This window comes from Halichondria panicea, chromosome 5, assembly GCF_963675165.1.
Source record: "Halichondria panicea chromosome 5, odHalPani1.1, whole genome shotgun sequence".
NCBI lineage: Eukaryota > Metazoa > Porifera > Demospongiae > Suberitida > Halichondriidae > Halichondria > Halichondria panicea.
In genome coordinates this window covers 6,300,386-6,318,801 of record NC_087381.1, presented here as the reverse complement: position 1 = coordinate 6,318,801, position 18,416 = coordinate 6,300,386, and the positions used below count along the sequence as shown (strand labels likewise).

Below are 18,416 nucleotides of genomic sequence, written 5' to 3'. Positions count from 1 at the left end.
AACTAGTACCAGGCCCAGTTGTTTGCCTAACCGTTATAAAAGCGAAAACTCGGCCTGGGATTGAGGCTAGAGTTAACAGTGAAATTTGGTATTATTAATTTTGACCCCACAAAATTAAAACTGAGGAGATCCGAGGCTACAACTCCTAGCTCCCCTATACATAGATGCAGTATAGCTGCACTACAGGTTGGTTCCCTTCTGAACCACACTCATTCACACACATTCGTTATACAGTACAACAATTGTATTAAACTTTCATCATCACATCACACTCATTATGGTCTAACACTAATCCCAAGCACAATCATTCAAGAACATATAGCATTGACTATCTCCATCTGCTTGTTTTCCTAGCAGCCCATCCTATAGTTTTATAACAGGATCCTCTCATGTGCTCCTGCTTATAACAATTATTATATTAAACTTCCCACAACTATATTGATTATGCATGCATGCGATAACAGTCAACCTTCTATATAATTGTTAAGTATATATACAAACTCAAGTATTTATCTTGTTTCCTTTATAATACAAGTTAGTTCTTTTCTTCATTGCGTGGGGAACACTGTTTGCTTGGTAATGTGTTCATGCTCGATAACTCCACTCCGACAGTGCTAGAATTATCTCGTGGATTAGTGCTTCCTTTCTCAGAAGACACAAAGTTATCAGTATTTGATCGACAGCTACTAAAGAGTTTTATCCATGTCTGGCGGAATTCAGTGCTTCGAAGACCATATATAATAAAAATTAGCACACCTTGAGAGCCTACAAAGATCGAGAATATCACTTGAAATGTGAATGACAGCTCCACAAGACCAGAGCTTGTTGATACTAGTCCAAGGCCCCAACCCAGGCCGAGTACAACCGATAGGCACATTGCAATGACCAAGTTCTTCTTAAAATTCCTCAACTGTTGACATACGGAGCTCTCGTTTAGTGACTGCAGGTTTCTAAAATGTTTGCAAATGGACACCATGATGGCAACAAACACGATCCAGTTGAGTATGTAGATAATGACAAAAGGAAGAATGAATCCAAAATAGAAAGGCCATTCAGTAGGACGACAGCTGAATGAATAATGATGTGTGTATATAATTATGTGATCGATGGGCCGGGGGTCTGGCGTAATACCGTATATACATGCCACATGCATGTTATATGAGGGTGCATGACTTGAACTACACATGCATGCATGCAGAACTCAGCATCGGAATTCAGTATTATTTTAAGTGTGCTGTAGCATCGTCATCAGGCTGATTTACCGTAGTATAGCGGGTGTATTTCAAGGGTAATAAACTTTCACCTTTTTTCTTCGCTAAAAATAACGCGAAATTCTTTCTAACGGTGCATGTTTCTGCAAATGTATACCCTCAAATTGATTATACCCGCTATACATTGCGAAAAATCAACTTTATAAGATTTCCAAGTACTTACTAATATGGGTTGCTGTAGTACTGGTGTCCCGCCCCCACACTGATGACAACAATCATAAAGGGAAGTACTGCATGTGGAATAATTAAGCACTCTAACTATAATTATACAGACAAGAAGCACATCAACAAAACTGAATGCATTATATCAACTCATGAGTATACCCAAGCGATCCCTCATGCCAACATTAGCGATTGCTTACACCAAGCTGGAAGTCCAGCCTTCAGCATGAACTTGGAGGTGAGGGACTGAGATCCCATTACCACTACCAGTTTGAGGTAGAGCCAGACAGCTTCTACAGCCGCCCAGGAGAAGAACACTAAAAAGAAATACTGCAGGAGTGCAGACATGATCCCACAGAGAGGTGGGACACCAACAGTGAACCCTCCAATGAGGAAGGTGACGTACAGGCATATCAGTGAAATACTCATGTTGACGAGGATTTGATTCTGCTTTTCAGCGAGGAGCTTCCTACAGAATAGAATAGAAAAACGTCAAACTTAACTGGACAGGTGTAATTAGGTTATATTTTATAATTGCTACTTACTTGCTGATAAAAATAGTGAATATGAACACCACAAGACACACTACAGACAAGCCCAGGCCAATGTATGTGATGGTGCTCAAAGCAATTGCAAGATTTTCAGGTAATGACATTGGATTTAAATCCTGTAATCATGAGGATAAATCAGTATAGTAATATAGACAGTCATTAATTTTACAAAGAGTATTCCAAAGTGGCCCAATTGTCTGCACTCGCAATCTTTTCTCCCATTGGAACTGGTTATCTCTCTACATCCAGCAGTGTCCCAAGCTCCAAACTGACCTGAAATAGCCAGCAGTAAAAATAGAAAATGAAAGGTATAGTGAGCTTGTTAAGTTATTAAAGCTGCAAAGTCCGGGAACTTACCTTGAGTCCTATACAGAGCACAGCTACTGTTTTCGATATTATTCTGCAGACAAATCACAAAGTAACTTACTTACATATTTTTAATTTGTTCATAATAATATATATACCTTCGCTCTGATCAGAAAGCTAGTCCGTACTGGTACTGTGAGCACTGTCTTGTTGGTCTGCAGACAAGCTAGTCTTGCAGCCACCACAATAGATCCCACCTGATTAGTACTTCTGTTCTCAGGAAGGAAAAGCACATCAGACAAGAAAACAGAGTAACTTAGTCTGTGCCGAAGTGAAAGATTTGTTGTAGGGCATTCTTCAAGAATCAAAGGGCTTAAACGTAGAGAGGCTGTTGAGTTGTCAGTGTCTTCACTAAGCGAATCAGTATCTGATCTGTTATCAGCTGTGTAATCATTAGCCGTCATCAGAGCATCTTGGTCGATAACGCCAGTATTGTTCACTGCCTCTTCAACAGGGCCTAAATCAACAACAAATGTCTGGCCCTGGAAACTGTCAGGGTCTAAATCTTGCACTGTGATAGCAAATTTTTCGAAACTGAAAACAGTCTGATTGCTTGTGGAGTTTGTGGAAACAGTTGAAGTATTGAGATTGTCCAGAAATGTTTCGAGGCTTGCAAGAATCCTATGCCGAGAGGGTAAATATTGTTAGCGTAAACATATTCTGGCAAAAGATGACAGCATAATAATTTCTAACTAATAATGGGTTTCAACTTAACACATAATTATACATACAGGGAATTAAGGGAAAAATTGGATAAGAGAAGGACTATCATAAAATACATAGCGGGAGTTAGCACCTTTTGTAAGGCTTACATGAATAAACAGCCCAAAATTATTACTTCCAACATACCTTGTTGATGAATTCATTGCCAGCTGGCTCTCATAGATGACGTCAGCATCGGCTTGCTGAATATTGTTGATTGTTTGAAGATAGTTATCCCTCACCTGAATATGTGAAAGAGTCATAACTCATTGGCAAGTAACAATGTTCACCTCTTGGTTGACAGCAGCTTTTTCTGCTACTTGCTCTACTATTGCAGTAACCAAGGTGATTTGACTTGCAGTCAGATTTTGAGGTTTGGATGTAATGTTGGCAATCTGATTGGACACTTGAGTTGTCATATTTGATGAGAGTCCCTAGTAAAGGGAAAAGTGATTCATTTCAGTACAGCAAAATGAATGAGGAATTCAGCTAGCTCTAACTACCGTATAGCAGGTAAATTTTGTTGGTGCAAACGTTCGTATGAACTATCCATTCGTATTTTTAATATTCGTACAGCTCAGGATAGCTGTGACATTGAATCCATTGCGGCTTAGTTATAATAATATGAAATACGAAAATAACCCGCTATACGGTAACTAAAAGACAACATTTTGGTTGGTTGGCTATAATTATAGAATTAATTAAATAAGCAATGTTTTAGTCATGCAGTTTTCTAACAGGTATATTATTTTTAACTTCCTAAAACCACTCACTAGTGTAATCTCACACAATTCCCGGGATATGACTGAAAGTGTAGTCTCACAGTTGCTGAGGTCAAGCTCATCCTTCCACACACCTCCCTCACTGATTGAACCAGAGCACTGTCTGCTGACATTCCCTGCGAACACACCCAATACCTCAACACATGGACAAGGGGACAGTGCAGTAGACCCTAGTGCCGTGTTGGGCCAAGAATGACTCTGGTATATCTCCGCTTTACAACCAGCTGTAGAAGTTAGTGCATTTTACAAGACACATAAAATAAAAACCCATTGTTGCAAGAGTAGATGATTGATAAACTTACGAATACAAGTTGGAGCTGTCATATCGAACATTCCTGAGCCAGCGTTCTCCACACAAGTTCTGCTCACTGGGCCGGCAATGTTAAAGCCATCATTACAAGTGTATGAGGCAACAGTGCCTATCGGCCGTGGCATGTTAGTAGAACTGTAAGCAATGTCTCCATTAGCAATAGCAAGCAAGTCAGCACACATAGCTGGAAAGGCATTATTTTTTTAGATACCATGAATATAAATAAAGATGGTCCACTCACAAATCATAGAGCAAACAGGTTCCATACCAGAGAATATTCCGTCAGATTGACAATCTCTAGTTATGTCTCCACTGAGAAAGAATCCATCATCACAAAGATAAATGGCCGTAGTTCCAACGTCATAATCAGAAGTGTTATCAGGAAGGTAAGATATCATTCCATTGGCTATCTCTGGCAGAGGAAGGCATTGTGCTGTGGGAGAATAAAGCTGCATGAACCAACTTGTGTTTCAATAAACGATTTTGTGGTTTTCTGAAAGATTAAAAGAATCTCTTTACTCATTTTAGGAAAATGTCCATGATATTTTCAGAGAGATACCAACTGAAAGACCTGTGTTTCATAAAACCACAAATCATTGAAATTGTGTCCACCAGAACTAAAATTATGGCCTTTCAAAAGGATCAAACATACAAACAGGCCCACCAACAATGCTATTGGGGGTCAAAGATATTATTATAGTCACTTGACTCACTTGGGTATACTGATTTGACATTATTTTATAAAGCACAGAGATACTTACCATCGCTGTGTTGTATAATAACTTGGGTTGTGTCTCTAGATATGATTACTCCAGATTGATCCACTCCGGTGATAAATATGGTGAAGGACTCCGTACCCTCGCCTGGTATTCCATCCTCGATGATGTCACCCGTGAAGCATGCCTCTGTCTCACCAGCTGCTATCAGTAGCTCAGAGGGAATAGACGAGGAGGTGTAATCTGTGTGTGCGTGTGTGTGTATGTGAGGGGAGGGGGGATTAGGTGTCATGTGCGGAGGGAATAATTATGTTAATTGACTTTAAAAAAAGGACACTTCTCACACACCTTGTCCATCTATAGCAGAGCCGTCTTGTATTGCTAAGGAGACAATGATATTCTCAGCGGCAGGTATGTTCAGACGCACACACATTCTGAACATTCCATCACTTTCTTCCACTGTCACTGATTCAACGTGGAATCCAACTGACACTTCTGTGTGTGTGTGGGGGCGTGTGTGGGGGAGTGGCTGTGAACAGCTACTCTCCTTTACTCAATTAGTTACCATTATTATCTCTCACTTGCACCTCAGCGGAAGTGATCGTCCCGGTAACGACTCCACTGGGAGAGCCAATGATCTCCAAGTTGGCAATGTATTGCTCCAACACTTCCAGTCCCAACTCATCATCACCGACAGGAAAGTCGATTGTGATCATTTGCTGATCGGCAGGGAATGTGATAGTGCTATCAATACCGCCTGCATTCACCATGATGCCAGTCTGTGTACTGGGACCTGTGTAAATAATTATGTAAACACACTGTAATAACAGGTCACTGTACATGCATGTATAATTATGCAATTTAGTATTTCTAGGCTGCAGCATGTACATACAACACAAATAACACGAACCTCCAGTTACTCTGATATCGAACGGGAAGTTGGTGACACCATTCTTGACAATAGTTACAAAGCCAGTTCCAGATTCCTCATTAAAAGAGAAGGTTGCCATGGTGAAGCTGACACTCACCACTGCAAGATGCATACCACAACAAAAAATCGTTAACTTTTTCTTAAATTGGATATTTAATTTAATACAGACTAGAGTTATGGGCAGTCATGGATCACCGCAAAACATAGTAACACACATTGTTTGAAAGGGCTTTCAGAGAAACCTATAATCATATGGAATATATGTACTTCAAAAATTGAACAATCCTAACTAAAGTTGTAGGCAAACAAAAACATTGCTATATTGAAAATCATCACTCACCATCATCGTCTACAATGGTGACCTCACTCTGGGGCTGACTAACGGGCAATGGTTCCTCGTCAGCTGCAGCTCCAACTATTACAGCTCGGAAGACTTCATCACCTTCAACAACATTATCGGTGATAATCCCCACGGTGAAGTCAGTGGATGTAGTAAACGCTGGGATGGTTATATCCGCCATAGTAATGTTGTAGTCTGTGTATGCAGTGGAAAAGCATTGTAAGTGGCATACAACAATGTGCACAGTAGAGAGAAATAAAATGATTTGAAAGAGAACATTAATTTTATCAAATGCTTGCTTGCTAATCTATACACATTCTCAGTATATCATTGAAACCTGTCTATAACGGTCACCCTTGCATGGTAGACTCGGTAACAGTGACACATGTACCAACGCTGGTACAACAAACACTTAGCTCCAATCAACACTCCCCATTCATTCAGAGTACACTGATTATTCACTTAATTGGGGCCATGCTGAATAATAATATGGAAACTTTGGCCTCGGAGCATAACCAGCTGGCTGTATGCTGTAGAGTACTTGCTTTATAGGGTGACCAAAATAGACAGACTTCACTGTGTAATAAATATCTTACCAGCATCAGCCGTTGTTGGTCTTACTCCGCCAATAATGTCTTGAGTGATAACGGTGATTTCTACCGGACGAGCTGCTGGAGTGCTCACAATGTTGAGGGTAACACTACTTTCACTTTCAGAAACGGACACTTGGTCATTGACAAAACCAACAGAAAAGTCTGGGGAGGTCAATAAAATGAGTTGTATGAAACAGAGAAAATAAGCCAATAAATTTGTCATAGCGTTAGTAAATTAATACCTCTGCTGTAAATAATAACGCTAACCGTACGGGGAGTGAGACCAAGCATACACCAAAATACATACATATACACTTTTATTATCCCATCGCTAATTAACTCTCATGTCGTTAGAAACAAGGTGAGTGTCACCCACACCCACACACATGCACCCATGATCACACTCACCATCATCATCTTGTATCCTGATAACAGTCACACTGGGCGTGCCGAGTTCCACTCCAGTAGGTGCGTTGTTAAGGCTCAGCGTGGCAATTAGTTCCTCCACCGCCTCAAGGGCAACGTTATCATCATTGATGGGAAATGTGATGTCAAACGAACTGGTACCAGCTGGGAAGGTTGCAGTGACGTCAATGGATCCACCGGATGGGGCTATGAACTGGGTATCACTGAGAGCTGTGTGTGTATGTGAGTGGGTGAGTGGGTGGGTGAGTGGGTGTGAGTGTGTGGGTGAGTGTGAGTGGGTGGGTGAGTGAGTGTGTGTGATAGTGGTAATTAAATTTTGTTCACAAATTAGATGCTGCATTCTAAAAAGAACAGTAGCTACGACAACGTACGTGCAGTAACAGTAAATGAGATGTCAACAGGAGAGGGTCTTGAGGTCACCACTCGAATAGTGCCTGTAACCTCGTTCTCAACAAAGTTGTATTCAATTTCTCCGAATGACACGGTAACTGGTGCTGGTGGTGGGAGGAGATACATTAATTGAAGTGCGAGCACATGCATGCACTAGCTCAAAATAAAGGGATTATAGCTAGGCAAAGCTATAACCATGCAAGAGGCCAATCTAGCACCATTATTATAATTTTATGGAAGTGCAACACGTTGTAAAAATGTGGGGTTGTATATATATACCACATACATAATTATATATAATTATAGCCCACATTTAGACCTTTGAATACTATCTGCTTTACGATAATTATGCAAATAGTTTTAGTGATCTTTACCATCTGAATCCAGGATCTGGACAGTAGCCTCGGCTGGACCAGCGACTACACTATCTGTGTTGATCGAACTGATAGAATTACTGAAGGTTTCAGGGGGTGTCTCTCCTGCTACGCCATCCATCGTTATGGAAACGGTTCTGGACACACTAGTTTGACCGGCTGGAATGTTCAGAGAGTAGCCAGCAGAGTCGTAATCTACAAAGGGATTGAGAAAATTAGTTTTGGCACTGCAGAGATTTAACACATTAGTTTGGCACTGACCCTAATCTTAACAACGGTTATCACTAAGTATTGCACACATACGTACCGATACCACCACCAGTGGCTGTTCCGTCAGTGTTGATGACATCAAATGACACGTCTCTGACAACCTCTCGGTTGAGCACATAAGAGAGAGTGACTGAGCCGTCAGATTCTTGAGCACTGTATGTTGTCTGACCCACACTCACACTGACCTCTGCATAATATAACCACACATTTATATTGTAGCGCTATAACACAGTAATAGCACAACGTAATTTGAGTGAGCATTTGCAAAAATAATTATACTGACAGTTGCTATAGGCTAGTACTTGTACAATGTTAATTGTGACTGCAATAATTACTGCAACAAATCCCAGTGTGTGAATATCAACTCAGTATACGTGCAGCTGTGCATGTTATGTTGCCATTAACAACTACGTACAAGCTCCACATACCGTCATCATCCACCACTTGCACATCGGCTTGAGAGATGGCTCCCAGAGATACTCCACCGGCAATAGCCTCAGAAGTGAGGGAGAGAGATGCCAAATAGCTCTCCAGATCCTCCAGACCAACCTCGTCGTTATTGATGTTGAACGGCACTCGGACGGACGTCTGGCCAGCAGGGAATGTCACCTGACCAGGAAGACCAGCTGCTGACACAACCACAAAGTCTTGAGTGCTGGGGCCTCCATTAACGTTGAATGTGAAGCTTTGTGCAGCTGGTATGTTGCTCACGATATCCACAAAGCCTTGACCACCCTCAACATTCTCAGCAAACAAGAATATCGCCATGCTAAACATAATCTGAATAGCTGCAAAAAATAACACAATTGATAATCAATATTATAAAATCGAGTTCAAGATAAACCAAGCTACAGATTATGTTACACGGTGGTTTGCTTATACATTAATCTGTGATCATTCTATTGACCAACAAAACGTGATTTCTTCCTAGCTACATACAAGATAAAAGCAACGTACTATCTGAGTCTTGAATGGTAACCGTGGCATCAGGTTCACCCGCCCCCACACCAACAGTGCTGATGGTGGATATAGTGTTGACAAAGTTCTCGTCTCCTTCAAATCCTAGATTGTCCATTGTTATGGTAACACTTCTGGTCACACCAGTTTGACCAGCAGGAATGTTCAGAGAGTAGCCAGCAGAGACATAATCTACAAAGGGATCAAGAAAATTAGTTTTGGCACTGCAGAGATAGTTTGGCACTGCAGAGATAGTTTGGCGCTGACCCTAATCTTAACAACGGTCATCACTAAGTATTGCAGACATACGTACCGATACCACCACCAGTGGCTGTTCCGTCAGTGTTGATGACATCAAATGACACGTCTCTGACAGCCTCTCGGTTGAGTACATAGGAGAGAGTGACTGAGCCGTCAGATTCTTGAACACTGTACGCTGTCTGACCCACACTCACATCGACAGCTGTGTGGGCATATTGACATTCCATTAGAACAACAATTAATCATTTGTTTGTAGCTGGAATGATAGCCAGTCTTCCCGTTACAATTAATTTGATTGCAAAGAGAATAAAATGACACAGTCTTCATTGCACAGTGTATACACAACATCATAGAGTGTCCAAAGACAATGTGTAAGTATATATTTATAGTGTATAGATATACCGTCATCGTCCGTGACTGACACGGTGGCTTGAGTTAGAGCTCCCAAAGAGTGTCCAGCGGCCATAGCCTCAGAGGTGAGGGAGAGAAATCCCAAATACGTCTCCAGATCCTCCAGACCAACCTCATCGTTATTGATGTTGAACGGCACTCGGACGGACGTCTGCCCAGCAGAGAGTGTGAACCGACCAGGAAGACCAGCTGCCGACACAACCACAAAGTCTTGAGTGCTGGGGCCTGCAATAACGATTAGTGTATCACGTAATAAATGTGCAAGAGGCTTTAAATTATAGCTCTTAAAAGCATGCATGAAAATGCTCATAATTTTACAATGGCACAATTCACACTATGAGCTACTTACCTCCAGTGACTATGAAGTCAAGGTCTTGAGTGGGAGCCATGTTTGCCACTATCTCCACGAAGCCTTGTCCATCACTCTCACCGAATGAGAACGTGGCCCTACTGAACATAATCACAACCGGATCTGCAGGGAAGCAAAGTCATCATTCCTTCATAGTATAATGGCAGTAAATTACGATCATGTATAGGATGCCAAACTACTGACAGTGTATGGGTCTACTTACTTGCCGCCCCACAGCTTGGTTCACTTCCTGACCACACTCCATTCTCACAAGTCCTTGTAGGTTCTCCCGTTATACTTCCAGCATCACACATGTACGTGGCAACTGTTCCGTATGGTCGACCATTAATCTCTGAGAAAAACTCAAAGTCGTATGAGATGGAACCACCAGAGAAAGGAGGTAGGTCAAGACAGGCACCTATAAAGGGATGGGCAGTAATCTTGATCATTATCACACAAGGCCCGTAAGGTAATAACGTCGATCCATGCACTATATTCATTGGCTAACAACAATCAATGTTATGCTCAAACACATGCAGAATGCTATGACTCCCTGTAAACACACTCACAAGAGCAACTGAATGCATGCACGCCCTTGCATGTTTAGTAGCCAGCATTCTAGTGTGTGCCTATTGCTTCCACTATAAGCTAATAATAATAATTATACTGTTTCCCAGGAAACTAGAGTGTAGCTTTAGATGGTACATCAAAGTATAGCACTGACCACAACCATCTGCTTGTGTGGTTACTAGTAATTACAAGAGCAGTATGCACTTACATGTTTATAGTAGTCCTGCCACTTAAACTAATAATAAAACTGTTTCCAGGAAACTAGAGTGATGATACATCAAAGGATAATCTATAATCATATAATTATATGACCACAACCATCTGCTTGTGTTCTTACTAAACCACAGCCCATCTGTTGGTTGCCAAGCTTATTGTTCCACAATTACATTCTCCCCATGGCCACAGCTGTCACATTATTACCACCAAACAATACGAGTGGCTTTCATGTGGGGCCACTACAAAAAAACTTGTTGCTATGGTAGTAGCCACCACCTTGAAGTGACACTCACCTTGATCATCAATAATGGTTATGGTGTACCGAGTTCTGGGCAGGTAGCAGTTCTCTCCTGCAACACACTGCACAATCACCTCCACCACTTCCACTGGCTCTGGAGTGTCATCATCCAAAATAGTGACTACGTATGGAACATGAAGTAACGTGTCACCAGCTCTCCATCGCAGGTTGCCATTTTGAGTGGGCCCACCATTATTTTGTGGCGGAGGATCATTATAATCAGAACCTGCATGGAAGTCATTGATTAGCAATTATACAATAAACAATAACAAGACTTTACTGCATGCGTAATGGTATGTGAACTAAATACCTTCTATGGCTGAGAGGTCTTGAGTGTCAGCAAATGCTCTACTACGCCCTGACTGATCACCACGGGTGATACTAAACATGAGATCAACCGTTCCAACAGTTTCCAGTACAACTAGATCCACTGCTCGAATCCAGGCCACTGAATAAACAAAGAGAAAAATGCATAAAAATATCACAAGAATTTTCTGGAAACTTACATCCAACTGGCTCCATTTCAAAAGCCAAAGGATAAGCAAATGAAACCTCTGGAGCGTAGCCATATGTAAATCCCCAGAATGCTCCACCTTCAATGTTGTCGTAAGAAAGGTCAAAATTACCAACACCCAAAAATCTGGTAGCTCCGTAAGCACACACCTCATTTGAACCACCTACTAAACAGTTGATGGCTTCGTATTGGTCGGGAATGTATGTTTCTCCATTTACACGAAACCTCTGCCGATCTTGTGGGGAATTATCAAAGATGCGAGTGGGCAAGATGTAGCTTATAAATCCCTGAAACTGAGTAGTCAAATTTTTGGCTGTACTGAGACTATAACTATTCAAATAAGAGTTAGCTGGTGGTATATAAACGAGAGCTGGATCTCCAATCGGATTAAAAGGAAGTGGTGGATCCTGAATGTTTTGAAGGTTGTCAATCAAGTTTCCAAGTGTGTAAGCAGCCATAGTAACGGGTTGAGAGGACGTAACACAACAATAGGTCTGAGAATCCTGAGGTGTCTGGCACTCAGCGTATTGTCCTTCACCCACTGTGGCCGTGTAAACACCATTTCCAGCGGTAACCAGTCCAACTCGATTATTCCCATCAGCTGAACTTGGTAAACACTCACAATTGATTGTTACTTGTGCTCCAGCCCCAAGGGAGCCAATTCTGTACAGTTCACCACTTTGTCTGACAGCAAAGGGAGCCATGAAAAACAGGTCACCGTATGTTGGATGAGGTGGCAATTGTTCTACAAGATAGTCGCAAGTTCCATCATCAGTAGGAGTTCCACATTGATGTCCAGAAAATACAGCTAATGGCTTGTCAGAAGTGATGATAGAGCCGGTAAGATCGTCAAGATTGCTAATCATCACAGTGTCAAAACGATTGAAAGCCCTCCCATAAGTTGCTTCGACTCGAGCACTTGGGTTGCCAGAACTCGGTAGCACCCATGCGGGATGGGTTTGAGTTTGGGAGGCTTGTACACTAACAGTAGTATCATCTTGACAAGGAGTAAAGAGAAATCGACTCTCAAATCTTTCTCCACCGAATATATCAGATGAAAAGATGAAGTACTTGTAATCTGTCGAACCTGGAAACTCGACACAGTTGATAGCCGTGTACGCATCTGTGGAAACCAATTCATCACTAAGCACATATATAGTGAGCTCATCGTTTGCATTTTCTGCTGTTATTAACAGTCCCTTTTGTCTTTCAGCTTCATCGGTTTCTCCATTGTTTTGCACGGCTATGTCTGGTTGGGTATTCCCTCCTGCCGGCAGATTAATGAAAGTGAATTCTCCTTGTCGAGCAATTTCCGTGCGAGACCACAGCCCAGATCCAGGAGATGTCTCGGTGAATCCTGCTCCACTCACTCCTGGCCATCGTGTCTCTAGGGTAAAACGTGAGCTCTCCTGTTCAGTGGTGATGAAAAGACCAATTTGTTGTTCTGTGGTTCCTGCAGTTCGTGCGTGATTCTGCATGAAGGCAAGAGCAAATCTGCTTCCTCTGGTGTTTGGAGCATTAGGATCTGCAGGGGTTTTGAATTTTCTAGCAGTTATGAATCGTTACCTGAAACCTTATTCACTCAAATTAATACGTTTAGACACTAGTTGATAAGATCATGGAAAAAGTGCCTCAGAGCAGGTATACTAGTATACTTAATTTACTTAGTATACCTAGTTCCGTTGTCAAGTGATTGTAGTCAAGCCTCAAAGGCAAGGTTTGCGCATGCGCACTAGCATCTAGACACTGTTTTGTCAGTGTCTATGTGATTTATTACAGATTAGATCCCATTTGAGTGTATTTAGCAGGGAACTATGAGCTATAGTACCGGTACTATAGATTGCTCTGGGCTACAAACTACAACATTGTACATCGTAATGATTTACAAGAAGATACACATGTAGTAACATAACAATTATTGTAGCTAGATGCTTTGTCTAGTATTATAATAACAGAACTAGAATGGAAGAGAGAAGCTCTAGTTTCTTTTTTTGGCTTTGTTCGAGAGTAGTAGGAGACGCTCGTTTTTTGGGCAGTGTGCTGTGCTTTTTTGCTGCAAGGCTGCATGTGGGAGGAGCTGGATGTATGGAAGTGCTGGGATTCTAGCTTTAGCTTCTTCCTAAAGTTCATTTCGCTTTGTTCAAGAGTAGTATAGGAGCCGCTCGTTTGCTGGGCTTGTTTGCTGCAAATTATAGCTTAGATGTCTTCCTTTCGCTTTGTGAGAATAGTACGAGCGGCTCGTTTCTTGGGAAGTGTGCTGGGCTTGTTTGCTGCAAAACTGGGGGAGGAGCTTGTACTGGGGGAGGAGCTGGATGTTTCCGTTTTGTGGGTGGAGCTAGGACTATAATTTTGTCCATCATCCCTCGGCCTAAAGCCCTTGAGCTTTGGGACACTATAACCATGCATAGATACCAAATGCACATGTTCTAACTGATTTAGATCCCAAAACCTATTGGCTACTAGAAATGCACTAGCTTAGCAACAGTCAACCTATATAAACAGCCAACCTAGCAACTGCATCATTATTCTTTTGAAAACTAATTTTTTGAATTTGGCATCTCTGTGTCTCTACTAAGTCTGTGGTCTCTATTCAAGTCAACCCTGTTCCTCCACCTCAGTTTGATGGACAAAATTATAGTCCTAGCTAGCTCCACCCACAAAACGGAAACATCCAGCTCCTCCCCCAGTTTTGCAGCAAACAAGCCCAGCACACTTCCCAAGAAACGAGCGGCTCGTACTACTCTCACAAAGCGAAAGGAAGACATCTAAGCTATAATTTGCAGCAAACAAGCCCAGCAAACGAGCGGCTCCTATACTACTCTTGAAAAAAGCGAAAGAAACTTTAGGAAGAAGCCAAAGCTAGAATCCCAGCACTTCCATACATCCAGCTCCTCCCCCATGCAGCCTTGCAGCAAAAAAGCACAGCACACTGCCCAAAAAACGAGCGTCTCCTACTACTCTCGAACAAAGCCAAAAAAAGAAACTAGAGCTTCTCTCTTTCATTCTAGTTCTATTATTATATTACTAGACAAAGCATCTAGCTACAATAATTTTTATGTTATTACATGCATGTGTTATCTTCTTGTAAATCACAATACAATTTGTTGCCCAGTGAGTGGGCAGATCAAAGTAATCCAGTGCTCAGTATATGGCATGTTGCATCACTGCCATGGCTACCATATATTGCACTGCATTATATTATGGCATATATGGCATAATGCACTGGATTATATGCACTTGCACTGTGTGTAAATGCAGTAGATTTCTTTAAGAGATATCCATTTGGGACTTATGCCCCACCAAGAAAACCTAAAAAATTTACTATGGAATTCAGCAAAACTAATGAATACACTAAATTCCTTCAAAACACATGTCTTTTATTACGATTTATATGACCAGTCAGACGAGTTTAACGTCATTGGGCAACAAGTTAGTTATTGCCGGCGCCCTCGTGCAACATACCATATATTGCACTGGATGACATAATGCCCTCGGGGCCTGCGGCCCTCGGGCATTATATTGCTCCAGTGCAATATATGGCATGTTGCACTCTGGCTGGGCAATAACTAATACGTACAATGTTGTAGTTTGTAGCCCAGAGTAATCTATAGTACCGGTACTATAGCTCATAGTTCCTGCTAAATACACTCAAATGAGATCTAACTATAACTTAGAAGCCCTCAGCCACTTGTAGTACCTTAATCAGTGCCTTTGGGCTTCTAAATCCCATATATATAGACACCTCTAAAAAAGTATTTTATATATACAGCTGATACAAGACCATTGCATTTACTGCTATCCAGGGTGGGATCAATTCATCACTAGCTCCAAGTGCACTATGAAGGAGGACAGACAATAGGAACAAGCAACATAAACTTTGTGAGCTAGCCATATAGTCTAAACTCGACAGAATCTTCACTATAGGAATGGTTGAACTTTACTTTGCTCACTAACTTTACTTATACCACACTTACGTCACCACAAATTGATCTCATTGGTCAACAGCTGTAGGATATATAGAATATTAGCATACAGCCCCAGGCATGCACAGTTTTTCAAGGTGTTTTTTAGTTTTTTCATTTGTTCAAGAAAGTAAGCAAAGAGAAAAGAGCCATGCTTGACGGTACTAAGACTCAAAGCGACGGCAGAAACACTGAAGGTGCTCTCCAACAAGATGGCTAAGCTTCCATGGGTCCATGGGCGCGGTTTAGATACATTTTATCCAAGAAGAGCTTGCAACTCCAGTAAGGGACGTCGAATGGTCAACGCTTGGACCAAGGAAGCTCTTGAGCATCTGTAGGAGTCAACATGTTGCTCAACTAGCTCTTTGAGGGCTGCAAAATCCGGCATAGTCTTGTTCTTTTTTGCAGTCTGCATCGTGATTGAATTGTTGCTAGGGGGAGGTCCTTTTATAGTGCTACAGTCACGTGGTATAAGTCAGATATGCCACACCTACTCGGAGGATATGCACCCTATATATCCTCCGCTACCGTGGTTACATACCCCTCGGCTCCGCCTCGGAGTAACCACGGTAGCGGAGGATATATGGGTGCATATCCTCCTCTTAGGTGTGGTATATCCTATACTTTACTCATAGATCTATAATAGCCTTACATATACAACTTCGATCAACTGCTTGGTAGACACAGATAATGGCTCGTTGTTATTGTGTTATTTTCGACATCACATTGTCCACTATCCTCATCAGCCAAACCAATAGGCTCATAATTGTTACTCCAGGTTGTCAGCTTCTAGATGCATGTGTTGATTATAAGTATAGATCCCTGTTAAAAGCAACACCATAGAACATGCCTTGAGCTGTCACATTACTAAATAGTCAACCATGTTCCTCCACCTCAGTTTATAAATTATAGTCCTGTACCTAGCTCCACCCACAAAACGGAAACATCCAGCTCCTCCACCAGTTTTGCAGCAAACAACACTTTCCAAGAAACAAGCGGCTCGTACTATACTCTCACAAAGCGAAAGGAAGACATCTAAGCAAGAATTTGCAGCAAACAAGCCCGGCCAGCAAACGAGCGGCTCCTCTACTACTCTTGAACAAAGCCAAAGGAAGAAGCCAAAGCTAGAACCCCAGCACTTCCATACATCCAGCTCCTCCCCCATGCAGCCTTGCAGCAAAAAAGTACAGCACACTGCCCAAGAAACGAGCGGCTCCTATATACTACTCTCAAACAAAGCCAAAAAATACTCTAGAGCTTCTCTCTTCCATTCTAGTTCTGTTATTATGTTACTAGACAAAGTATCTAGCTACAATAATTTTTTTCTTGTAAATGACAATACAATGTATAATGTTGTAGTTTGTATCCCAGAGCAATCTATAGTACCGGTACTATAGCTTATAGTTCCCTGCTAAATACACTCGAATGGGATCTAATATTATACCTTAAGGCGACATATTTTAATTCTTGCAAGTTGTGACTCTAATTACTCGCAAGTGATTTTAATGAGATTCATTGCAATTTCCAATAATCTGCGAGTACACATTTTTGCGATTTTACTCTCATTCGCAAAAATAGCAGAAATTAATACTTGCGAACATAATCATGTCATCTTAAGGCAGTAAAAGATTGGGCAACACGAGCTTATATAACTAGGCCCTGATAAATTATGCTCGGAATAATTTTAGCATAATAGGTGTCTCAAGAATAATTGGGAATAAATGTCCATTTTTGGTAAAGATCATTACATTACGTTTTGCATAAGGATGTTCTCATGGTAAAAAGGTTAAGGAAGGTGTCTCATGAATCAGCTGCCCTTCTTTTAGGAAGACTTAATTTGAGTGTCGGAATATTTCAACTGAGTCAGCGAGAAATACAGAATCAATTATATCTTGCTCAATTGCATGTGTGTTGTGTTTATATATACGTCTTAACTTATTTTATTAATCAAACGGATTTTTAGGAGAATAATAGGCACATTTTTCAAGAATTAATAGAATAATGGGTGAAAAAAAGCATAATTTATCAGGGCCTACTTATAACGGAACATATAATTATGCACACATTGTATAATACTGTGCTGTGATGGAAAGCATGAACAACGATCGGCTATAATAGCACATCGCAAACAATTGTTTGATTAAACACAAACATGCGTTATTATATAGTTTCATTACACTCACAGATGCATAAAAATGCAAACATGCAATTATTAACTTTCTCAGAACCTACATATGTAAGCACACAGGAATCAGGCCAGACCATCTCCCTGAGTCTAAACACACTCGAGTCTCAAATCCAACTTTAGTGTGTACAAGCACTGGTTATATTATCATAGAAAAGCATGCACGTGCACATGCAACACCACTTACTGACATCCATGGTGGGATCATCACCAGCTCCAAGTGATATATGAAGGAGGACAGACAATAGGAACAAGCAACACAAATTGTTGGAGCTAGCCATAAATTATAGTCTAAACTCGACAAAATCTTACTGGGAATGGCATTATTTCTGTCAATATCCTATATAGCCCATAATACATATAATTATTATGACATCAACCTGCTTGGTTGACACAGCTAATGGCAATTTTGTTATTGTTATCTTCATAATTATACTTTCGACATCACACTATCCATTATTTGTCAGCCAAACCAATAGGCTCATAATCATTACTCCAGGTTGTCAGTC

At 41.2% G+C, this 18,416-nt stretch overlaps 1 protein-coding gene across 4 annotated transcripts; it reads right to left on the bottom strand.

Annotated features, from left to right (window-relative positions):
* Positions 1–428: 428 nt before the first annotated feature.
* LOC135335851 (uncharacterized) lies at positions 429–18,245 on the bottom strand. 4 transcript variants are annotated; one of them, XM_064531440.1, is made up of 32 exons: positions 18,095–18,245; positions 11,753–13,285; positions 11,557–11,694; positions 11,242–11,472; positions 10,386–10,580; positions 10,163–10,285; positions 9,805–10,038; positions 9,455–9,604; positions 9,142–9,333; positions 8,613–8,972; positions 8,222–8,371; positions 7,915–8,109; positions 7,522–7,644; positions 7,133–7,360; positions 6,728–6,886; positions 6,132–6,326; positions 5,771–5,890; positions 5,426–5,653; positions 5,209–5,355; positions 4,906–5,103; positions 4,386–4,577; positions 4,137–4,328; positions 3,826–4,058; positions 3,343–3,486; positions 3,200–3,294; positions 2,449–2,971; positions 2,342–2,384; positions 2,154–2,257; positions 1,979–2,100; positions 1,634–1,902; positions 1,435–1,501; positions 435–1,067 (listed from the first exon to the last, which is right to left on the bottom strand). In XM_064531440.1, the coding sequence occupies exons 1-32, from the start codon at positions 18,186–18,188 to the stop codon at positions 536–538; spliced, it is 7,509 nt and encodes a 2,502-aa protein (XP_064387510.1). In that variant the 5' UTR covers positions 18,189–18,245; the 3' UTR covers positions 435–535. The 4 variants fall into 4 exon arrangements, with proteins under 4 accessions (XP_064387512.1, XP_064387510.1, XP_064387511.1 ...); XM_064531441.1 differs by lacking the exon at positions 1,435–1,501 and having other exon boundaries at positions 792–1,067; XM_064531444.1 differs by lacking the exons at positions 435–1,067; positions 1,435–1,501 and having other exon boundaries at positions 1,823–1,935.
* Positions 18,246–18,416: the final 171 nt, after the last annotated feature.